At 48.6% G+C, this 22993-nt stretch overlaps 2 protein-coding genes across 3 annotated transcripts in view; one reads left to right on the plus strand and one right to left on the minus strand.

Moving 5' to 3' along the window:
* Nucleotides 1-1450: 1450 nt before the first annotated feature.
* LOC104320941 (uncharacterized) lies at nucleotides 1451-6351 on the minus strand. The gene is made up of 3 exons (XM_069770403.1): nucleotides 5216-6351; nucleotides 2600-2647; nucleotides 1451-2513 (listed from the first exon to the last, which is right to left on the minus strand). The coding sequence occupies exons 1-2, from the start codon at nucleotides 6317-6319 to the stop codon at nucleotides 2639-2641; spliced, it is 1113 nt and encodes a 370-aa protein (XP_069626504.1). The 5' UTR covers nucleotides 6320-6351; the 3' UTR covers nucleotides 1451-2513; nucleotides 2600-2638.
* A 6586-nt stretch (nucleotides 6352-12937) lies between these two features.
* The window catches only part of ARHGAP6 (Rho GTPase activating protein 6), a 339711-nt gene continuing 329655 nt past the window's right edge, over nucleotides 12938-22993 (plus strand). The window contains exon 1 of one of the 2 annotated variants that reach the window (XM_069770410.1): nucleotides 12938-13969. In XM_069770410.1, coding sequence (XP_069626511.1) covers nucleotides 13454-13969 — 516 coding nt within the window. In that variant the 5' untranslated portion in view covers nucleotides 12938-13453. The remainder of the gene's footprint in view (nucleotides 13970-22993) is intronic. The other variant, XM_069770404.1, reaches the window with a different exon arrangement.

The following is a 22993-nucleotide window of genomic DNA, read 5'->3' on the forward strand; positions in this document are numbered from 1 at the left end:
GATGAACAGAAGATATGCAATTCTCCACCACCCTTTCAACACAGCCAGCACACTGACTCAACAAGGACAAGACAACATCAGGAGCTGTAAAGGCAAAACCACGCAGTAACTAACTGCTGGAATTTGAAGACACCCGTTTGAAGTCTGACACTTTTAATGAGAAACTAACAGACAAAGAAATTTCACGCAGAAGCTTACAGCACAGCAGTGAGGGGGGAAGCACACGTGCAACAATAAACCCGAAGCCAGGATGCACAAGTACCACGCTGAAATTACTGGGTGGCTCAAGGACAGTGATGAAGGCCAAGATTATGAAGAAGGGGGAAAAAAAAAAAAAAAAAAAAAGTGTGTGCGTGGGGGGAAGTCCTACATGTCATAAAAACACCACCACTGATAATTTGAAAGGCAAGTTTCTTTATGAAAGCAGGCAGCAATTCTAAAGCAGCCACTGACACTGGAGAGCAAGGCAGAGCCCTGGCAACTGCCTACAGCAGACACAGACGACAGGGTGGTCCAACCCAGCACCAGTAGCAACCAGGAAACTGGGAGGTGACCGAGTGCCAGGAAGGGCACCAGACTGTACGAAGGCTGGAGAGAGCAACAAACAAACCCAACAAATTCTTGGCAGAAGGACTCAGCAGAGAACGTTAGGAAGTGTTTCAGACTCCAGCTGCTCCCAAACAGGACAAGAGAAACAGAACTGTCGCTGCTCTGAGGCCGTAGGTCAAGACCCGCACTTGAGCAATTTGTCAGTGGGACTGAGGAGACCAACGTCTGCTCATCCTTCCTCGCTCCACATCCCCCCCTCCCCACGCCTCCCCCCAAATCCTGCCACTATTACAGCCCTTCCTCAGGAGGAGATGCCTCCAGTGGTTCGTATGGAGCAACGATGGTGAAGAAATGCAGCACGGACCAGCGAGTAACCCAAATTCTGGTCTCTTAAGAAAGCAGGACAAGGGAAAAATGGCACAAGTGATCTGATGATGCATTAAGCTTAAGCTCCTTCTCAAAAATGAAAGGTATTTTTATAACTTGTAATTCCATCTGTAAAAGTGCTCTGTAGTCTACCATATTGAAGGCAGATACCTCAGCATTCACTGGATCAGAGTCCCAGTCTGGAGGTCATTAAAACACTGGTATTTCAGTACAGTGGCTATTTCATTTTCAGACAGATCGAGGCGTGATACCCATCGTCGTCTCAAAAACTGTCCGAGATGAATAAGCTACGACAACTACACTTACAACATTATCAAGCCATTATGCAAAATATTGAAAGCAAATTTCAAAGGCTGGTTTGTTTTCTGTCGAGAGCTAAGATTCGGTTGTGCTTTAATAACTGAACAACGGAAATATTGTAAAAGGTCAGGTGATGGAAAAAAGCGATTACAAAAGGGGAAGTGACAATATAAGAACAAGGGAGGGAAAAAAAAGGCTAAGCTTAAGAACAGCATTTATATATAAAAATTTATTTAGGTGAAGTCACAAACAGTTTAATATCAATTTACAAACACTTCATGTTATGCATATTATTGAAACTATCAAGAAAAGTAAAGGAGAGCAGATAATGGCAGCTTTTTCCTGAAACAACTAAAGGCATACCCTTACCATCATGCGCGTTACTGGATCATAGTATTACCTTGACCATACTCCCTAGTATGCAAGGGAAAAGGAAAAGAAAACAAAATACTGAGATGTAGAATGATTAAACCGTGAACCAGTGAATATGATTTTCATGAACACCAGACTACAAAGGTCTAGTCTGATGCTCAGGATGTTAAGTATTCTATGAGGATAAAAACCAAATAATAATTTAGGTCAATTATTATACTTGATCAAGAATTTTGTAATGCACTATTGGGCTAAAACTGATTTCTGGCAACGACAGCAATGGTTAATGCATTTTTCGGAGAAGAACGGAGAGGCGATATCGAGCCTCACAGAGTAATTCTGTTGACAACCTGAGTTATTATACCAAGTGTATGATACTGTTTCAAGTCAAATATACATTTATGTTGCAGATACTCTCAGTGAAATGGTAAAAATAACAGCTGTAACAAGACAAGTTATGATTTATTTTTTTTGAAACAAATATAGTACATAGGTTTTTGAAGTGTCCGGTTGTGATCTGCAAAGATCCAGGATTGCACACAAGTTTGCTCAAATGAGAAGGGTTAATCTGCGCATTAAATTGGCTTATACTTTCAAAGTAGTATTTTAGGGCAGGGTTCTCCTCCAGGAGACTGTTCCTGACCTCATTCAACCAATGTTCAATTTATTCACCTTCCTGAATCTTTGCCCTCTTTGGATAGTCTGTGACAAGTGCTGCGCTGCAGGAATTCCTGTTTTCCAGCAAACTGGCTTGCTCTGCAGGTTTGTAGTCCATTGTTACAATTGCTGATTGGGTAAAATGAATTTCCTATGTCTTCTCTAGCACAGCTTGCAACGCAACAGAAGCAGAGGTAAAAGAATGCACTAGAATACCAGAGCTCCACTTAAACACCAACGGAGTCAGGCTGTTGGCACCAATAAGAAATTCTGTATTTAACAAATCTGCAAATATTTAAGATCCAAAGTTAGTCAGTTTTATAAATAAACTCACCCACTTAGTCTGACTGCCATCCCAACTGGCCTTCTGTTTTCATGGAGTCTGGGGGGAAAAAAAAAGAAAAAGAATTGTCTGAAGTTATACACACAGACATAAATTTGCAGGAATTTCTCTCAGCTATCCTACATACGTGCCCCTTATTGCACTCAAACTAAAACTAGGGTTTCTCACTTTGTTCCTTCTGTGTAAAGCAAAGTTACAGCTCTTCACTGGCGCCTTAGAAAGGACAGCTAGCTTCAAACACGACACTTTGTTTTCCTTGACTTTGTTTTTCCTGGTTAACCTTCTGTGGAAGCGCAGAACAGAGATACAGGCACTACATCAAGCTGAAATTTAAGGAGCCTTCAAGTGCAAGGGGAAATGAAATCCAGTCAGGCTACCTAATGCTATCCCTTGAAATCATGAAAACAAGATCAGCTCAAACAAACAATCTGGAAGAAAAGGCCTTTGTAAAACACCTCCTCTTCCCCTTGACAGCATGAACGTGGAAAAGCTTAGGTTCTGGCCAAAGCTGTAAGCCCATAAAAGGCTATTCTCTTCCATTTCAAATCTCTGATTCTTTTGCCCAAATGTGAAGTCATGTCTTGCTTCTCTGAAGGAGTTTTACACAACATTATTAGAGCTTGCAAGGAGCTGGGGAGGTGCAGGGGAAACCCACAGGTCACCTCCAAGAGAGCAACATTTCCTTGCTGCTGTCTTGCCAGTATGATAAACACATACTTTGTTCTAGGCCTCATCTACATTTAACAGCTGTTCAAACCATTACTTCAGTTAATGACATTTTTCTCTTTTAAACAGTTATATTATAAGAGACTATTAGAAAGGCGGTTGAACCCACAGTGAACAACCGCACAACTTTTACTTTTGCTTTTCACCGTGCTGCTGGAGCACTATTGTTTTCACAAACATTAAACTTTTGGTATTTTTTAAGTTACTCAGTTAAAATAAACATGGTTAATTTTTCTTTACACGATTTCGGGGGGGGTGGGGGTGGGAAGGAGGAATCAATGCCACTAGTAAAAATGGACTGGGATATTTCCACGAAACCAAAGGGGATCGAGACCTCCGGCGCCTCAGCAGAAGGCAGTGCAATGCTCTGCACTGACAGGCTGGCTGCTGTGGAAGAAGTTACAAGTCTGGTTAACATGACAAGCTGGAGATCCAGTCTCGGGCGAGCTGAAAGCTATAAGCCACTGCCCATCTGATGCTCACATAACATCCGCAGCAAAACAAGAACTGAGCTGTTGTGCTTGCAAACGGAGAAACCTAAACAGAGATATCAGAAAAAGTTGCATAAATCTAGAGCGTCAACCACAGAAGGCACCAAGGCCACAACACCTGCACCAGGACCTGTTTATCTACATTACTGCGTGGTGTTTGCTCCCTTTCTTTGTTGTAGGTTGGCCCAGAGAAGTCACTTTTGATAGGTACCAAAGTCAGGACTTGGTGTGACACACCAGACGCTTCCAGATGCCCTGAAAAAGGCTCCTCCCTTTCCAGATCAGGCTAACAGGGTCGAACAATTTAGCCACTCCTCTGCGCTGGCAATCCCTGGGAAGCACAGCATCTGATGAGCTAGCAAAAACCCTTCAGGAATGCAGAGGTTCTTCCTACGGTCCTAAAAAAATTGTTTAGAAATAAATAGAGCCAATATCACAGAACCTCCCTACCATCATTCAGCTGGCAGGAAACTCAACATTCAGTGTTTTCTGTGCTGGGGATTTGAGACTCCAGCCACCAGCGTAAGCAAAAGCAGCACAACCCCTGCTACAGGCAGGCAGCCCTTTGTACCCGTGGAGCTCGCTGTCACGGCTCAGGCAGCGGCTCAGGCAGCGGCAAGGGCAGATCTGCCTCTGTGCGTTGCGGCTATACCAATTCAGTGACACTTGATGCCCACGCTGAAAGCAAAACCTTACCACACACGAAATCCTCCCTACTTCCCCTAATCACACCCACCATCTTTTCCCACAAACCAGGCCAAAATTTGTGGATTAAATCTACTGAGTCCCAAACCGGGTTAAATCTCCAAATCGCAGTGAATTTGCAAGCTGTAGCCATTCACGCTGAAGTTTATCTTTATTCACATCAATTTTTCTGGCCTCCCACGCAGCCTGCAACTACCACATGCTCCCATAGTAACAGGGGAGCCCGTACTCTTTGTTTTACATACGCATAACTATATTGCTGAGAAAGTTAATGTTTTTAAAGACAACTCAGAGGAAAGAAAACAAAGCAAACCAAAACGTTTTTCTTCTAACGCCTTGAGGAAACCACAATTCTATACCAGGGGAGGGAATTAGCGGGGCTCCTAATTTCTGGTGGCCAGAGCGATCAACGCTACAAACAATCATTTGCTGAAAGCGTGCTTTTTGGGTTTTTTTTCTCCATCAACGCCCACGCCTCCCACGGCGGGCGGCCGGCTCGGGCCTCGCCAGCGGACACCACGGCCCTATGGCTAGCACGAGCGAAGAAGGGTCGGCTTCGCGAGGCGGGAGCCGCTGACGCCCTCGAAGGGCAGCCCGGCTGCCCCCTTCTCCTCCTCCTCCCCTCCCAGGGGCCACCGCGCCGGGCCAGGGGAGCGGGGAAACGCGCCGCCGCGGCCCGTCACACCTGGCTTTTCTCCTCCTGCTTGGGACTCTGGGAGGGCGGCTGCGGCGGCGGCGGCGGGGCCGGCGAAGCCTGCGCCTCGCCGTCGGCACGCGGCTGCCTGCTGACGAGCGACTTGAGGGGTGCCATCCACTTCATCCAGAGGTCGAGGTCGACGTCGCCCCAGGGCAGCGTGGGGTCCTTGGCTGCCCGCCGCCGAAAGTCCTCGTCGTAGCTCATCCAGGAGGTGCCCCCGTAAGTGGCGTGCAGCTTGCGGATGGTGTCCAGGTACTTGAACATGGCTCCGCAGCGCGCCGGGTGCTTCTCGCACAGCACGCTGGCGTACACCAGGAAGGCCGAGACCCACTGGTCCAGCGTGTCCCCCGGGCGCGGGCCGTGCTCGGGGGCCAGCTCTGTGTGGAGCAAGGAAAAGAGATCAATGAACTCCCCCCGCCAGATCCGCTCCTTGGTGGCCTTGGCCAGCTGGTAGCCCAGCGGCCGCCGCAGCCCCACGTAGGGGGTGGCCGCCGCCGCCTCCGCCGCCGCCGCCTCGCCCTGCCCCGCCGCCGCCGCCGCCGCCGCCGGGCCCCCGGCCGCGCCGCTCGCCGCCGCCGCCGCCGCCGCCTCGGCGCAGGGGCTGGCCGCCGCCGCCGCCGCCCCCAGCGCGGCCTGCCGCTCCAGCCAGCGCGGGTTCACGTAGACGGTCCGCAGGCGCGGCGCCGACCCCGCCGCCGCCGCCGCCGCCGCCGCCCGCGCCGAGCCCTCGGCGCCGGGCTGGAGGCGCAGCACGGCCAGGGCGGCCGGCGCGCCGGAAGGAAGGTCGCTGCCCTCCCGCCGCGGGGCCGGCTGAGCCGCCGCCGGCACCTGGAGCAGCGAGGGGGCCGCCCAGGGCGGGGAGCCGCCCCTAGGCCCGGCCGCCGCCGCCAGCGCCTCTAGGCCCGGGAGGCCGAGCCGCGAACCGGGCGCCACCGCGCCGAGCACCCATCGGGTCTCGGCGAGCCCGCCGCGGTCCCGGGGGCTCCGCGACCTCCCCTCCTCCCGGCGCCCGGCGAGGGCCGTCCCCAGCGTCAGGGGGGCCGCGGTTCCGGCCCGGCGCCGACGGCGGCTCCGCCGCCTCCCACGTGGCATCGGCGCGGCGGCTGCGGGCGAGGGGCGGGGCGGGGCGGGCGCGCCGGAGGGGCGGAGCCCGGCCGCCCGGGGCGGGGCGGGGCGGGGCCGGGCCTGCCTCCCCGCCTACCGCCGCTCCGCGCCTACGGCCCCGGCCCCGCCCCCCCGCCCCGGCCCCGCCCCCCCTCGCCCCGGCCCCGCCCCCCCGCGGGGTTTGCGCGGGTCGGCGGTTCCGTGCGCGCCCTACCGCTGTCCGCAGATAAACCTATATAAAAATAATACGTGTGTGGCTGTACAGCGTGTGTACGCACACACGCGCTGCATGCACGCACCATATATGCACACTACGTATGTAAAACTACGTAGTGTATCTATACAGGCGCTAGGCTCATAACTGCACGCGCGCTACTGTGGGTAGCAGTCACTGTTGTCATTATTATTGCTTCAGCGCAGAGAACGTCTGGAGGAGTAGTGACGCTCCGCCGCCTTCCCCTTTCAGTGTAAATAAGCCTCTTTTTCCCCCTCCCAGAAAATGGCTTTTTTTCTCTAAGGGTGCTGCCACACCGGTGCAGCTGTCCTAGCTAAGCACTGAGTAGCCAATCTAGGCAAACACTCGCCAAGGCTCCTCAGCACGTCTCGGCAACTCACCTGCAGGATCCCACCCCGGGTAAGAAACAGGGGAAACGTGCAACTTTACGGGAGACGCAGCCCGACAGGCAATTTCCTTCCTAGTCACGTCAAGACTTAGCATGGCACAGCCGCACGCGTCTTACCGAGGTCACTGCCAAGACACACGGTGGCCTCTGTAAAAACAGGACGAGGCCGTTGCAGGACTTGGTCACCACCCAGGTGAAGGTCACACACCGTGGGAGCCAAGGCTGGATCATCTGGACTCCTCGCCTGGACTTAAGTTACGCACCTACTCCCCAGCTGCTTCCCCAAACGCTTCTGTGGCGCTTTCTCCTCTGGAGAAGCAGCTTTGAACGCTATGCTGGAATGCCTATAGATCACTTCCACTGTAATACAGAGAAAAGTTCTGTGAAAAAGCCTAACAGCTCTTCTGACTTCACAGAAAAAACTGGAAGAGCTAAAATTCAACTACAAGTCTTTTTGTCCAAAAAACTGAATCCCAGGAATTCCAAAATTAGGAATTCTTCTGGAAAAAAAAAAGGTAAAAGAGTAGCTTTGCTTTTCTTATGCTTAATAAATTCTGAAGAAATAGTAAGAGTAGCAAAATGGTCCTACTTCCTAATTCACCATTATTTTCAGATTTGTTCATAAGTCTGAATAGACTTTGCTTAATTCTTGAGATGAATACACACTCATTTTGATAATTATTTTTTCAATGCTATCCAAACAAGTGCAATTGTGACGAGCTGTTAAACATTTTGACTTTAAATTCTGTCCAGTATCTCCTTCTAATTCCAGATTAATGGGGCATTAATAACACCAGCAATCGTTAAAAGTACAGTAACACCATAATTTCTCTAAAATGTGCCCATGCAGCAAGCTTGCTAGTAAGACAGGTGACACACATTTATATGATATCTCTGAAAATTTCAACCACGCTTCTGTTGATGCAGCCCAGGGTGCTGTTAGCCTTCCTCCCTGCGTGGGCTCTCTCCTGGCTCACGTTTGGTCGATTGGCCATGGGGGGACCTGGGTCCTTCCCATCGGAGCTGCACCCCAGCCTGTCAGTGCCTAGCCCACAGAAATGCAGGGGGTTAGTCCACACACAGTGCGTTTGTCCTCGCTGGCTTTCATTAAGATTTCTGTTTTCCCATTCATCCAGCCTATCCAGGCCCCTCTGAACAGCAGCCCCGTCCTGGGGTGCATTGACTGTACGCCTTAATTTGATGTTGTCTGCAAATTGGATGAGAGTGCACTCTGCCTCCTCCTCCAGGCTACTGATACAGATATTAAACAGGACAGGTCTCAAAACAGACTTCTGAAGAACTTCACTTGTAACCAGCTTCCAGGTAAAGTATAAACCATGAATCACTATGATCCAATCGTTTTTTCCCTCACCTAACTGTCCCAACAAGGAAGCTGTAGGAGAGTGTGCTGAAAGCTTCCTATCCACTGCTCTCCCATCACCCATGGATCAAGGCAGGTGATCGGGTTGGTCAGTGTCGTGGTTTCAGCCCAGCTGGTAACAAAGCACCATGAAGCCGCTCGCTCACTCCTCCCCCCCCAGCCATGGTGGGGTGAGGAGAAAATACGAAGGCAGGCTCGTGGGTCAAGACAAGGACAGGGAGAGATCACTCCCCACTTACGGGCACGGGCAAAAGACAGGCTCCACTTGGGGAAGAAATGAAATCAATTTCATTTACTACCAATCAGATCAAAACAAGGATAATGAGGAGTAAAACCCCAAGCTGAGAACGCCTTCCCCCCATCCCTCCCTCCTTCCCACCTCAGCCCCACTCCCGGTTCTCTCCCCCTCCTTCCCCCGGCGGCGCAGGGGAACAGGGGCTGGGGTCAGTCCGTCATACCTGGTCTCTGCCGCTCCTTCCTCCTCAGGGGGAGGAGGACTCCGCACTTGGCCCCTGCTCTGCTGTGGGCTGTCTCCCACGGGAGACAGTCCTCCACCAACTTCTCCAATGTGGGTCCTTTCTCTGGGCTGCAGTCCTTCAGTCCCAGCCTGCTCCAGCGTGGGCTTTCCCACAGAGTCCCGGCCATCTTGGGGGGCATCCCCTCCTCCCCTGCTCCTCCTCCCCTCCTTCCTCACTGACCTCGGTACACGCAGAGGGGTTCCTCTCCCATTCCAATCCCCCAATTCACTGGGAATTCCCCTTCTTCACTCTGTTCTCCCAGAGGACCTACCACTGTCGCTGAGGGGCTCGGTGTGGGCCAGAGGTGGGTCCGGCTTGGAGCTGGAGGAGCTTCCAGCAGCTTCTCACAGGAGACACCACTGCAGCCCCTACCTTGCTACCAAAACCCCGCCATACAAACCCAAACCAGTCAGGCACAATTTACCCTTGGTGAACCCATGCTGGGTCTTTCCAGTCACCTTTTTCCCCCTCTATATGCCCAGAAATGGCTTCCAGGAGAACTTGAATTTGTGATTTTCCCAAAGAGCTCAGCAGCCTGTTGCTCCTTGGATCGTCCTTGCTCTTTTAGAAGATAAGGGACAACATTTAGCCTTTCTCAGCCATTAGGTACCTCTCCAAATCTCCATGAGCTTTCAAAGATAAAAAGTGGCATTGCAGTGACATCAGCCAGCCCTCTGAGCACCTGGCTGGTTCCCCAGACTTCCACAGGTTGGGATTCCTCAAGAGAAGGTCCCCAACTCAGTCCTTTTCCACCACTAACAGATTCTCTTCTCCTTGAGGCGCAAAGGGCTGGCAGACTGTTGGTGAAGATCAAGGCAAAGGCGGCATTGAGTACCTCAGCCTCCTCTCTGCCTGTTGACACTAAGTCACTTGCTGCTTTCAGCAGAGGTCCTGTGCCTTACATTTGTATTTTTTCACTGCTCCTGCTGCGGTAGAAGCTGCTCTTGTTGCCCGTTGATATCCTTTGCCAGTTACACCAACAGCTAAGCTTTGGCTTCCCAAGCGCCATGCCTGAAAGCCCAGGGAATGCTTCTACACTCCTAGTCTGTGTGCTAAGACTGAAGATATTTCAGAACGAAACTGATGACTGGAAAGTTGTAATTGTCAAATGCATTCATCCCTCAAAATGTTTCTCTATTTTTATTGCATTATTGATCCCTATCACTACTGCTCGCTTTCAGAAATATAGACTTGAAAAGTTGGAGAGACCTTTCACGTTGCAGTATGTCAGCCACGACTGCATAAGGCAGTGACGGGCAGTGAGACAGAATGAAAATAAACATCCTCGCTGGACTTAAGCTTTCACTGTAAAAAAAATACAACAGTGTGAACTGTCAGGAAAGCCTTTCCAACTCCAGCAGTCAGCACACCCACTGCCTACACCGCTACTCCCAGCTCCAGGAAGGACTGTCCAGTTCCTTGACTGCTCTTGCAGCCTTATGGGCAGCAGTTACATGAAGAGCTTTGCTTCAGAACAGACGGGCTGATGAGCAATATTGGACCAACTCGTATTGTCTGTCTCGCTATTCTTCTGCTTGTATGGCTACACCACCGATATCTTTGGCTGGAGGTTAGTGCTAAGGCTTGGGGACTAGGACTGTCTTTTTTGTTCTGTACGGTGCACCCCAGAGCCCGGGAGCCTAGCTGCATGGGTGATGCTGCCAGGTCTCACAACAGTGCAGTTAATAGTGATAATATACAGCAACTTAAAAAATAATCAGGAAGTGCTTATATCGCTGTTGCCCCCCAAAGACACAGACAGCAGCAAAGACAGGCAGTGAAGTTGTCTACACGAAGCATCTCTAGGTGTATGCTAGCTTTGCTCACTGAATTGCTGCTGTGATGATTCTCCAGGTCTCTGTCTCATGAAATCTATCCTCCAATTTTTCACAAGGGCTCTCATGGAGAAAACCAGCTAGGCAATAGTAATACCTGGGCTGAAGTAGGTGGAAATAAGAATGCTTTGTTCCCACTTCATTTAGAGCAGTTACTTGTAAGCTGACGTATGCTCCTAGCACTGCACTTACCTGATCGTTTCCTTCTCCTTTCACAGGCTGTGTGTGCGGTGCGTAAGGATCCGAGTCTGCACTTAGAGGTTTGCTGGCTGGCAGCTGGCTGTGGCCAAGAGCATCAGCTCTTCTAAGCGGCCAGTGCACCTTACTGAGAACGGCAGGAACCATTTCCAGTGGATTTTGGAGGCAGGCGTGATTGTCCTCTCTGCTCCTCATGGGATTACAGCTCTGAATTTCCCCCCTTGACTTTTTCCCTCCTGTCTTCCTGTCCCTTCACGTTCCGATTATACGTTTGTAGAGGACCAAAGTGAATACTCGGAGCCACGTGACTGTACAGCTGTATTGTAGACCCGTCTCTCTCAACCAAATTGCTAGTATGGGCACAGAACCACAGAAACAAACTCGGATCATTGTTTTATGCTTCAGACTTTCTTTTTAGTCTCAAGCATGAGACCTTATTGAAGGCATTAATGAGGAGGCAGAATGAAGGTTTAAACAGAAACAGCTGCGACCTCAGCTATGGAGGAACTAGCAGGCTTTGGAATTAGGCAATAGAATGGTTTATTAAAATAAGGGGGGAAAGCTCCTTTTCAGACAAAAAAAGAGAAAAAAACCCTCATTTGGAAACATTACATAAAACTAGAACACCTCCCTTTGAAAGTGGATGGGTGAGTGTGCCGTTTCTCTCTATGAACCTTAAATAATGCCACAAAGGAAAGAACTGTCTACTCCCTCTATTGATGAAACTAGAAAATGCTGCCATGGAGCATGAAAGCACCTGCACAGGCTCCAGGATGCCTGGGAGGACAACACAACCCTGCACTAAGGTTTGAGGAGAAAAGGCAGCATGAGGAGAAAATAACCCTTCTGTTGTGCTTGAGTGCTTTTTTTTTTTCCCCAAAATAGCTAGTCTTTTTCTAAGGAATTTTAAGAGTTGTCTGCAATACTTTTGGGGAGACTGTGGAGATGGTGGTTTCTGAGGTCAAAAGAAGGATGCCCAGGCCCCAGAGAATCATCAGTCTCATGGTGATTTCATCTGAGACAGGAGAGATTCAAGACTTGCACTGGAGCGCTTGGCTAGGTCTCTCCCTAGGTGTCTTCCACTCTCTCCACAGATGAAAGTATAGGTCTGGAAGCAAACCAGGATTTGGCTTTGTGTGTTTTGCTTTTCATCTCGAAAAATGTAACGGCTGTATTCCTCACTGACAAAAGAGCAAGAGCTGAACCCACCCATGAAGCTAATGGTTAGCTGCAGCTTAATAAAGTTGAAACAGTAAGTAAAGGATGGTGCAGGGCCTCCAGAAAGAACCTTACAAGCATCGCCCTTGAACGGCTTCCAGTGAGGGGAGGACTCAAGCGTTCCCAGCTGGGAGAAGGGGGCAGGAGTCGGATCCCGCAGCTGAGGGACTGCTTCCCCCACTCCAGGTGGGGAAGGAGCTGGCTGCCTGCCTGCCAGCCCTCCTGGGGCTGCGTGGTATTCCTCCTCTGTGGATGTTCTGTTCCTGCGTTTCTTTACGGTTTTGGCTTTCCCAAGTTTGTTCCTTTCTCCTGACAAAGGTTTCCTCATCTATGCTTGGAGAGCGAGCAGAGAAAAAGCCTGCAGGGCATCAGGCAAGTTTAGCTGTTTGTCCTGAGGAGGCTTAGCTTCACTGGTCCCACTCCTTTTTTCTGCTGCTGCCGCCGCCGTCCCAGCAGAACAGTTACAGGTCTTGGGTTATCTGTGCTGCCCGTGGGACTCAGGTCTCCGTGGGGTTGCTCTGCACAGGCTGTCAGACAGGAGTAGCAGCACATGCGCTCGCTCGAAGTAGGTGTTTGTTGTGGTGAGATATATAAAACCACCTTCTCAAACTGGCACAAAGAGAGACTCGGGAACAGAACCGCTGGTCGAGCTCCTCTGAAGACCCGGTAGCCCTGCAGCCGTGTGCCGGACACTGCGAGCACCCCGCGGATGGCTGGTAGCGGTCCCTGAAGGCATCGGCTCCCCCCGACGTGGCCGGGGCAGGACGCGGGGGGGTCCCAGACCCAGCAGCTGCACTTTGGCCGGGTCCGGCCGGGGCTTTCCCCGGCTGCGCCTCCGGAGCGATCGCTCCAAAAAACGACTGCCCCTGCCCGCTCGATCCCTCCCCAAAAACGCGGCCGCGGGGCTCCGTCGGGGCCGCGGGTGGAGGGGACACCCCCCCCCCCGGCACCGGCTCTCCCCGCCTCGGGGAGGGAAGGCAGGCGGGCCCGGGGACCCGGCGGGCCGGGGAGGGACGGCGAGCGGCTCCCGGGCGCGTCGCGGCCGAGGGGGGAGTGACTCTGGCAGGCTGCGGCGAGCCGAGATAAAAGCTCCGCCGCTGCCTCCTTCCCTCCCCTTTTCTCTCGTAACTTTTTTTTTTTTTCCCCTCCCTCCCTTCCCTCTACCCTCCCAGCAAAGTGACCGCGGCGGTGGCGGCAGCAGCCCCGGACGCCGCCATGAGCCCCCCGGTGCCGCCGTCGGGCCGCGCCGCCGGGGGCTGAACCCGGGCGCGGTGTGTGAGGGGACGGGACGGGACACACGACGCCCCGAGAGCCGGCACCGATCCGGGGAGGGGGCAGCGGCCGCCGCGATGTCGGCGCAGAGCCTGCTGAGCAGCGTCTTCTCCTGCTCCTCCCCGGCCGCCGCCGCCGCCGCCCCCGCCGCCAAGAACCTCTCCAAGCGGAGGCTCCGCCAGACGCGCAGCCTCGACCCCGCCATCATCGGCGGCGGCGGCCGTGAGGAAGGCGAGAGCGCGGGCCGGGCGCCGCGGGCGCGGACCACCGGCAGCCCCCCGGGGGAACGCCGCGCTCCTCGGGGAGCCCCGCCGCCTTCCCCCGGCGCTTCTTTCTCCACCCCCAGCACCCCGCTGGAGCGGTCTCCGCCGGGCAGCGCCCTCTTCGACGAGGAGAGCCCCCGCGGGAAGCGGAGCCCCGGGTGGGAGCTGCCTTTCCTGGCGCGCACCCCCTCGGCCTCGGCGTTGAGCGGTCCCGCCGCTCCCGCCAACAGCAGCATCTTCTCCTCGCCCCGCCGCTGGCTGCAGCAGAGGAAGGGGCAGCCCTCGCCGCCCGGGCCTCGCCCCGCCGCCTACGTCGTGTGGAAATCTGAGGTAAAGCCGGAGCGGGCGGCCCCACGCGTGTCCGCGGGGGGGCCGGGGAGTCCGCGGTGGGCGCGGGGGACACGCGCGGCGTTCGACGTCGCCTCGACGGGCTCCGTCTCTCGTCGTGGCGGGCGTTGTAAAACCCTTCCCCTCCCGGTTTCGCACCTCGTAAACCGGAGTCCGCGAGGGGTTCGAACAAGATGGGCGGATGGTTTTTAATGCGCGCACCCGGCGAGCGGTGATTTATTTGACAACGCACATGTGTGAAAACCACATGAGGAGGGATCGTATTCCAAGAGAAATCCAACTTTGCAGTGCAAATATTTATTCGTTTAACTTGGATGTCGTCGACGTTGGGCTGCAGATACCGTACCGTGTGGACGAATGTATTCAAAGAATGTGGCGTTGTTTCTTGATAGCGATTGCTGGGCGAGCGGGTTAGGCACAGCCCTTTGTAGCAGAAGAAGAAGAAGTAGAAGAAATTTTTTGTTTGCAGACGTTCTCCATCCTGTTCGTGGCAGTGAGGTTTCCCGCTTAACTGTTCAGTCGTGCCTCCTGGAGCTTTTGCGTTGGGGTCGGAAGGCAGCCTTTTCCTTTTATTTCCATTTCCATTTCAAATGTATTTATTATAAATAGCCAATACTAACTGGATCTATCAACAAAACAGCCCTGTTGTTTCAGTGGGATGCAGAAGTCCTTGAAAAAGCGTTACCTTACGCAGCGATCTGGGATCCAAAGCTGAACTAGGCACCACGACTACAAAAGTAGTTTTTAAGGGCAGCGGCTGCCTCTCGCCCCGAACGAGCCCCCGCATCCTCCCTGTTAGCTTGGGGGATAAAAGTTGCCAACATCTGCCAGTTGGGATGGAGCGTCAGCGCTTGGGTGGTGACTTCAGGCACGATGCTGGCTAATGTTGAAAGAGGTGGCAAAGGTTTTTAGCGGTTTTCGAAAGTGGATTATTATTAAGTCTTGTGATCAGAAGGTACTCGTACCAATATTTCATCTTGATGCTTGAATTTTAAGATACTTAATTAGTTGTTTCAGAGAACTTTGTGGGAGTTGCAGTGTCCGTGACTTAAAAACTCCAGGGAGACAGACAGTGGGTAATGACCTTTAGATGCTCGCACTAATTAAGTTGTCTGCTTATCCACTCGTGATTTGATAAGGAACATCAAAAAAGCAGAAGATATTTAAGATTTCCTGTGCAGGGTTTCCAAGACTCAGAGCATGGTCTCTGATCCGCAAATGTAAGCGGGTCTCCCTGTTTTCACTGAATCCACGCAAAGGTGTCGGACACTTGCAGCATTTTTTTCAGGTCTGTACGTCATCAAACCGTGTAGCACAGCACATCTTCAGACTGCAAATTCAAAAGTATGATTTTTTTTTTTTCCTAATTTGCCGTGTATTTTTAAGTAGCTGAACCTTTTTTTGGGGAGGAGAGTGCATTATATTACTGATAACATGATTGCAGTATAGTGATGTAATTTATAGTTAAATTTGATTCAGTGCAGTTTCGTGTGATGCTACAGTGCTTTCTCTGACAAATTGTTGTTCATTTGGCATTTGAACCTGGGTGAGTATCATTCATATGTTTAAGAAATGGGTGTTTACACTAACAAAGTGTGGTCTTGTATTTTGGAGCCATCTTTCCTATCAGTGAGGCCTGATTTTTACAGTAACTGAGACATATGTGTGAGTGTAGTTCAAAAATAAAAAAAAAAATCATGTTTACAGTAGAAAAAAACCCAAACCCTAACATGTGGTTCTGTTGTAAGAGAACAGCTTTGGGAAGGTCTGAGCCCAGTGCTGTCAGAACAAGCGAGTAGCCGTGTCTCTGTGCCAGGTCCCTGTGTCCGGGCTGGGGAGGTGACTGGGCCACCCCTCTCCACGAGGCCTCAGTTGGGCGCGAGTGTCGTCGCGGTTGCCGTCCCAGCCGTCACGGTGGTGGGGCTGCGATGCTGCACCTGAAGCCGGGCTCCTGCGGCGAGTCAACATTGTCACTGTGAATTTGTGGCACCAAATGTCACTTGCCATATAACCTGATACCGGCTGGTTTCAGAGTTTCTGTTTTCAAGGTGTTCTACAAATATTAACTTAGTTATAACTATCAGCAATGACACGTATAAATGATTTTAATCTATATTTTAAAAGAAACTGCACATACATAATTTTGATTGTATTCCCCCTCTTATTGCAGGCATGCCTTCTAATGGTCTTCCTGTTTGGTTTTATCTTAAAATACCATTGTTCATAAAGGATTTAGTTGTTTGCTTCCTATTTAGTCTTTATTGAAAAAGTACTTGTTCAGTTTTTAGTATTTGTTCACTTGTTCAGTGAAGGATTCTCTGTCTCTGGGGCTTCACCCTAGCTGTGACAAAGTTGAGTGTGCTAGAGGAGGTGAAAAACCTCACATTTTATTGGGTGAAAAGGAAATAACTGTTTATAACAGTGTAACTTTAAAAGGACCCATTATCCAAATTATTGCATTCTCAGTAGGAAATCTGTAGTTCTGTTTTTTTCAACTTAGAAAATGAAATACATCATGACGATGATTTTTCTCAGCTGTAAAAGACAACTAAATAGATGACTGCAAGCTGAAAATGAGCATGGAAGGTTTTGGGTTGAGTACTTAAAAATTCCTACCCTATTAGCCAGGGAATAGAAGAACTGTTCATTGCACAACCTGTTTTCTTTACTTTCATTCCAACACCTTCAATACAACTGCACTTTTTGGAAAATCCTTCTCTAAAGCCACTGTGCAAGCAACAGGGTTATGTGCTAAAAATAATACTTCAGGAGATACAGGTGGGAATTATTTTCTTCCCCCTATCTTAATCTCTAAAGCTGTAAAGAGAAATAAAAATGCCATGGAGGTATTCTCTTCAGAACCTCCTAAAATAACAACTTCTGAGCAGGACCTCCTTCACCTGTCCCGAGCCGCATCTCTGCAGTGATGTCCAGAGGGATGCGGTGAAGATGCGGTTTGCAGCACGAGCTGGTGTGCGAGCTGTGCGAATCCTGCGCCGGGGCAGCCCGCAGCTTCGGGGCTGCAGGGGTGGGAGTACCTGACCCAGCCGTATTCAGATTTTAAAGCCTGCACCGCACGCTCCCTTACCAGCTGATCTGCGATTTCTGTATATGAGGCCAAAATGTCTGTAACAGCTTTAATATGAGGCCAGGAGAAGGATGGATTGTTTGTTTTACCTGTTTTTTTTTTTTTTTACTGTAGTTCTTTGACTTCAGCATTTTCTACTGCAGCCCTGTCTACTGGCCTAGGGAGGGAAAAGTTGCTGCATGGTTCACATGGCCATTCAGAAATGATTTTTAGTGGTATGCCAGAGTGCGCAGGGAATTTCCAGTTTCAGCAGCAGGTCGCACCTAAAGGCTTTACGCAAAGAAAGATGTTAGGCCTATATTCTTGGATCCACAGATTTTTAGATGTGAAGCATCATGTGACAGAGGTGTCTCACTCCCGGGTGATGTGGCTCTGCTTTATCAACATGTAATTTTATGCACAAGAATATTTTACAACCGTAAAGATTATTTTTAGTAGAGCTTTACTTCGCTGACAAGCGTTCCTTCCCTGTCTATTATCTGCTCATGTAGAGGCTGCTTAAATAAAAAACCTGTTTCTGGGTCTGTGGAAATCAGTGACAACATTTCCAGCGGTTTCAGCAGGGCAAAGCCAAGGGGGGGTTTTAACTAGGGAAACAAGAATTCATCCTCAATTCCTGTCAGATCTCAGCTGTCTCTTTAAGCCGTCTTCCTTAAAGAAAATTCACTTTCACTTACAAAATTAAGTCTGTTATGACTACTATGCTTTCATTAAGTGCTTCGTAAGGTTAAGTGACTCTCTAAGTAAATTAAATATTATGGACAAAGGTGGTAAAAATATGTAGAGATACCTTAATGCCTTGATTCTGCCAAAGTTTAGTCCTACATTTATGCTTAAGTATGTGAGTAGTCCTGTACAAGTTAAGGATGCAAGTGTTTTACGGTGACTGACTGGAATTTGTTTGCCACATGAAAAGTCCAAAATAGCTCAAAATGAATGGATTTGTGTGAAGTCTGAAGTTGTGTTAATTCCTTTGCTTATTTTTCTGTCCTGAAGACGGCAACGGAAAGCCACAGCATGTGTATAACAAATACGGCAAATCATGTGAACGTATCTGAGTAATCTCTTTGTTATGATAAACCAAATCTACACACTTAAACTTATATGGCCTGAGTATTCTGCTATCCTACTCCATGTGTTAGTGACTCATTAAACATTAACATCTCAAACTAATATGTTTTTTTGGGGGGAGAGCTGTTTTTAAAGCAATGGTGGCACAACGTCTGTAGCCTTCCTGCTTGTGTGCCTGGCCGCCGGGAAGCAGGAGGCACCATCCTGAGTTTGCAAGTTGCTCCTCAGCGCTGTCGGGTTGCTGTGGGCGGTCGGCTCAGTCCTTCCTCACTTCATCCTCCTCCTGGTGCAGCCTGCGATCGACCAGCTGGCTTGCCCAGGGAGGCCTTCTGTTGAGCACAATGGGCTGAGGGGTTTCCCATGGTGCGGGAGGGAAGGTCGCCCTGGTTCCTCACCAGGTTTTGGGGGAGAAGCCAGCAGTCGTCCTGGTGTCTCCTGAGCTGCCAGCCAGCCAAGCTGTGGCTAGCTGCAAGGATGTTTGAGATGCTCATCTGCCATATCAGAACAACATGAGTTTAGCTAAATTATTTTATAACTTCTGTTTGAGTCATATGGAGTGATAATTTAGGGCATGGCAGTCGTAAGTAGTGAACGCTCACAACACCATTTTCAACTGATGTGGACCTTGGGAGGTCAGCTTCCATAAATTCACTTGCTTGATACTTTAAGAGTTTAAATCCATTGGGAAGGCCGTCTCGGATTCCCTCCTTCTGTATCTCCTTGCTTGCCAAAGTCGTCCCCCCCCCCCCCCCCCCCCCCCGAGCATCACTGGCTTTTGCAAATTAATTTTAACTCCATTTTTCCAAGTTGTTGTGAATGGCTAGCTTACTTCTTTCTGCTTTCTTACAGCCAGCGCTTGTTTCAAAACTATGCTGATGGAAGGACATAGATGAAAAGTACTTTCAAAGATAAAGGGTAAAGCAAAATTCTTAAAAATTGGGCAAACAAAGAGGTCACATTCCCATATGGATATATATCTTTGGGTGCTTAAATGAGTATTTTTCTTTGAGGTTAGCAGGACAAGCTGTTTTGGAGAGAGAAAGGACTGATCGCATTATCACGTTTGCAGGAGCAGAACCTGTTTGTTGTAAATTTAGAGGAGGGAGAGCTTTTCTTTATTTTTCCTTCCCCTATTCAACTGGTAAGCAAAGATTGATATATATTCTGAAAATTGTAGGTTATCTACAGAAAAGAGGGAAAGAATGCAGTTTTCTCCTGTTCGTTAGGATGCAAGAAGAAAACATTAAATAGAAATATATGTACTGCATCACTTTCAAAAGATCTAGCATGAGATACGTAAGCGAAGACATCCTTTCCCCAGTTTTCACTAGGCATTGCACTTCAAGTGGTGCTGATGTGACAGCGTGTTTGTCAAACCAGGGGTTAAGCTGAAGCTTTCCAGGTGTAAAAGCAAAGCTGCTGCGCTTGGAAGTGGGGATAGGGCTGAAGGCTGCAATATTTCCCATCGACTAAAGGTCAGTACTCCCCAATAAACTAATTTAACACTATACATGCAAATATTTTAATGGAATACCCCCTCAACATTTAATCTCATTGGACAATGTCATATTTATTGCTCTCCAGTTGCCATAGTCTTACAGGCTTTATCTTCGCTGAGCTGTTAGCCTCCTGTTTTTGACTTCATTGCTCCTGCATTTGCCTGTGTTTATTGTGTGGCTTGTTATGATGAGATGCTCTAGAATTGTTTCCCCACCAGATGGAAAATTTGTCCGTCTTTGGGTAGGAATCACAGGGAATGCATTAAATTGCTGTCAGCCCTAGTTGATCTTTTTGCCATAATGATCTCTGAAGAGTGATATGTAGCTGAAGGGTGAGCTCAGTGTCCGTTACACTTATCCTTAAGTGTCTTGATACCTAACCCAGACATTTTTCTATAGGGACGGAAGAGAGGTTTGAACATACTCCTGCGTAGAGCCCTGATTAATTGTCCATGAAGCAAAAAGGGGGTCTAGCATGTTTAAACGGCTTTTTTGTCACTTTGTTTTTCTGGTCTTCCTCCAAACATTTAAAAAACTGGACACTGCCCCATCCCCAAAATTGGTAACTTGCATTTTTCTCTTTGAGGGGGGCTTTTTAATGAGATGTGCGAGAACTGTGTATTGGAAGGTTTTTGTTTTTGAAAGTAAAAAACTTTGTGTGCTGTTATTTACCACTGAACTGCCCTGCTTCATTTTCTTCTGTAAGACACCCTAAACCACTAGACACACAGATTAGTTTCAACCTAAGTCTGTCCTGTTCAGTGCTGTAAGAGTTCTGTAATTGCAAAATTTGGTGGGCAGAAATCTTGTGGGTGTCGTATGAAGAGGAATGCCATTAAAAATAACTAAATATCTCCAACATTTCTGAATTTGGCAAATGCAGTCTTCCCATTCCCAGCTAAATTACGTCTGAAGACATTTGGTGAAAATATGCGAGTTGACAGCTAAGACAGACAGAATTGTCCCCGAGTGTGCATTGCTTAAGTAATGGGAAAGGAACTTGTGAAAATAATAGAAATGAGACCGAAAAGTAATTTTGAGCAGCCTCTAAAATACCAGTGACCCAGACCGCTGTCTTGACTTCAGGATGGAGCTGTGGCACATTTAGCTTTGCAGACTCTCTTTTCTGACAGGAGCTGCAGCTGTGACAATTTGCAGGTGGAGAACTTTTCAGGAGTCTTTTCACTCTTCTGTGGTGTTGTAGCTGTGTAAGCATATAGGTATTAAGCATGTTTTGCGGGATTTTTTTCCTTCTGGATGTAGATACCATAATGGAAACCAGGAGGGAGTTCTGAGCAAGTAGGGCTGAATACTTATGATGGTATAGTAGTAACTAGATTGTGTCAGAGTTGAAATCTTAACGTAAAAAGGTAATGAAAATGAGGGTTATAATGGCAATACTATCTTAGTCTCATTAAACATGATATAACGCTGCTTGTATTTGTTTTTCTGGCTATGTGGGATAGTATTTGAGAATGTAAGGGTCACTGGAATTAAGCTGATGTCTTAAAACATAGCTTTTGTACATCCTGGGTTACACTAGTTTTTAACTGAACCAGGCGTCTGGATGGTGGGAGAAGTGGCCAAATATTCCATTCAGCTTATGGAAGCTGAAAGGGGGACAGTGAGAAAGTAAGGGCAAGATTTAGACTTCATTGGAATTTGACGTTACAACTCATCGTCCAATTTTGCAAGGTATTGAGCTCTCAGACTTCAGTCTGACAAGAGTACTCAAGTGTGTGCTTTACTTTTGGCAGGTGAATACTACTAGTCAAAACAGAGTATCCAGTAGGAATCAAAGCCTTTAGGTATCATTCAGTCGTAGGAATTTTACTTACTTCACCTACCTCTCTTTAAAACTTTCCTATCTGTTGTGCAGATGTTTAAGCTGTGTTTGTTCAAAATAATTTCTATTATTTTTTATCTATTCTTATCCTGTAGCAATAATACATATCAATGGAAATGTACGCGCAGGCTTTCTGGTTGAGTTTCAGCTTTTCTTAGATGTGTACAGACTGGCTATTTCAAGTTACACGCCTGTTCCACTCCGGGTGTCAGCAAGGAGTTACTAAATCCCCAGGAGAGTTAAGAGTGTTTTTGAAGGATTTGATGAGCTTCCAGTGCTTGATGGTCGCCACATTGTCGTACTGGAACCAGATGTTGGGTACCACATGTTTGTGTTTTTGGAGCTAAGTAGGTTAGGTGCTGTCTCTGGCCTGTAAAAACAAACATCAGTTTCCCACCCTAAAGCTCTCATCCCTGGGTCATCATCCTCACGATCCTGGCTATGGGAACAGCTTGCGTCAGCCTCCCAAGTTGTGAAACCAGAACTGTCTTTTCCGGATCTTCCTACTCTCTCTCTTCTGTAGCCTCTCAAAGACAAGACCTTCTGATTTACGATATTTATCCGTGAGGATTCTTTGACAGTGTAAGGTCAAAAAGATTTTTGAGCATTGCACTTAATGAGGATGCACATGAGCACTCAGTCCCGTGCAGAAACTCTCCCTGTGGCTGCTGAGAACCTGCTAGGACTTTGGGTAGATCTTGCTTTTCTCTTTCCCCCTCCGTTCATTTATGAGTTCCTGTTCCATGTACTCGGACCTTTTCAGGTTGGGCTTGCCTTTTATCCATTTCTAGTTGTCCTTGTGTTTATCTTCAGTTATCCTCCATGGCAAACATTAAAAAAGGAAGATAATATGCCTTTTTCTTGCTTTCATCCCTTTAGTTCATACTAAAAAAAAGCTGCTTTACTGTAGCTGTAGCCTATTATTTGGGTTGGCCGAGTCAAATGTTAATGAGTCCTTTTGTTCTCATAAATTATTTGTCTCATAAATGGACAAAATGGTTTTCAGCAAAGTACAGAGTATGATGCAGACTTTGCTAACAAATGAAAGATTCATTTTTTTTATACTGTGATTAAGATTACTTTTGCACTGCCTCAGAGTCATGCTTCTCCAAAGCACTGGCTTCCTGGATTTGGTTTTCAGTGATGGGTCTGTACCTCCACTGAATGTCTATAACTGATTTTGTAAGAGAAAGACTAATACAAATTTTCCATTGCTATTTTCAGGTTTTATTTGCTTTATCCCTTTGTTTTCTGCCACTGTTGTAATACAGCAAGATGTTTTTTGAGCACTGTCTTTTTCTTTTTTCTCTAAAGGGTAATTTCAGTTGAGTTGCACCCTACTGAGAGTAATGTGGTGAGAAACCAGTTGGCAGTGCTCTGTTCGGTTTTCATTTGCCTCTCTCTCTAAAAGTCTAAAAATATTCCTCCTACAGGAAATGTTTTTCATTCTGTTATGTCTTTTGCTTCCCGTAGGAGGTATTTCTTTTAATTTATTGAATAAA

Source organism: Haliaeetus albicilla, chromosome 25, assembly GCF_947461875.1.
Source record: "Haliaeetus albicilla chromosome 25, bHalAlb1.1, whole genome shotgun sequence".
Classification (NCBI taxonomy): Eukaryota; Metazoa; Chordata; class Aves; order Accipitriformes; family Accipitridae; genus Haliaeetus; species Haliaeetus albicilla.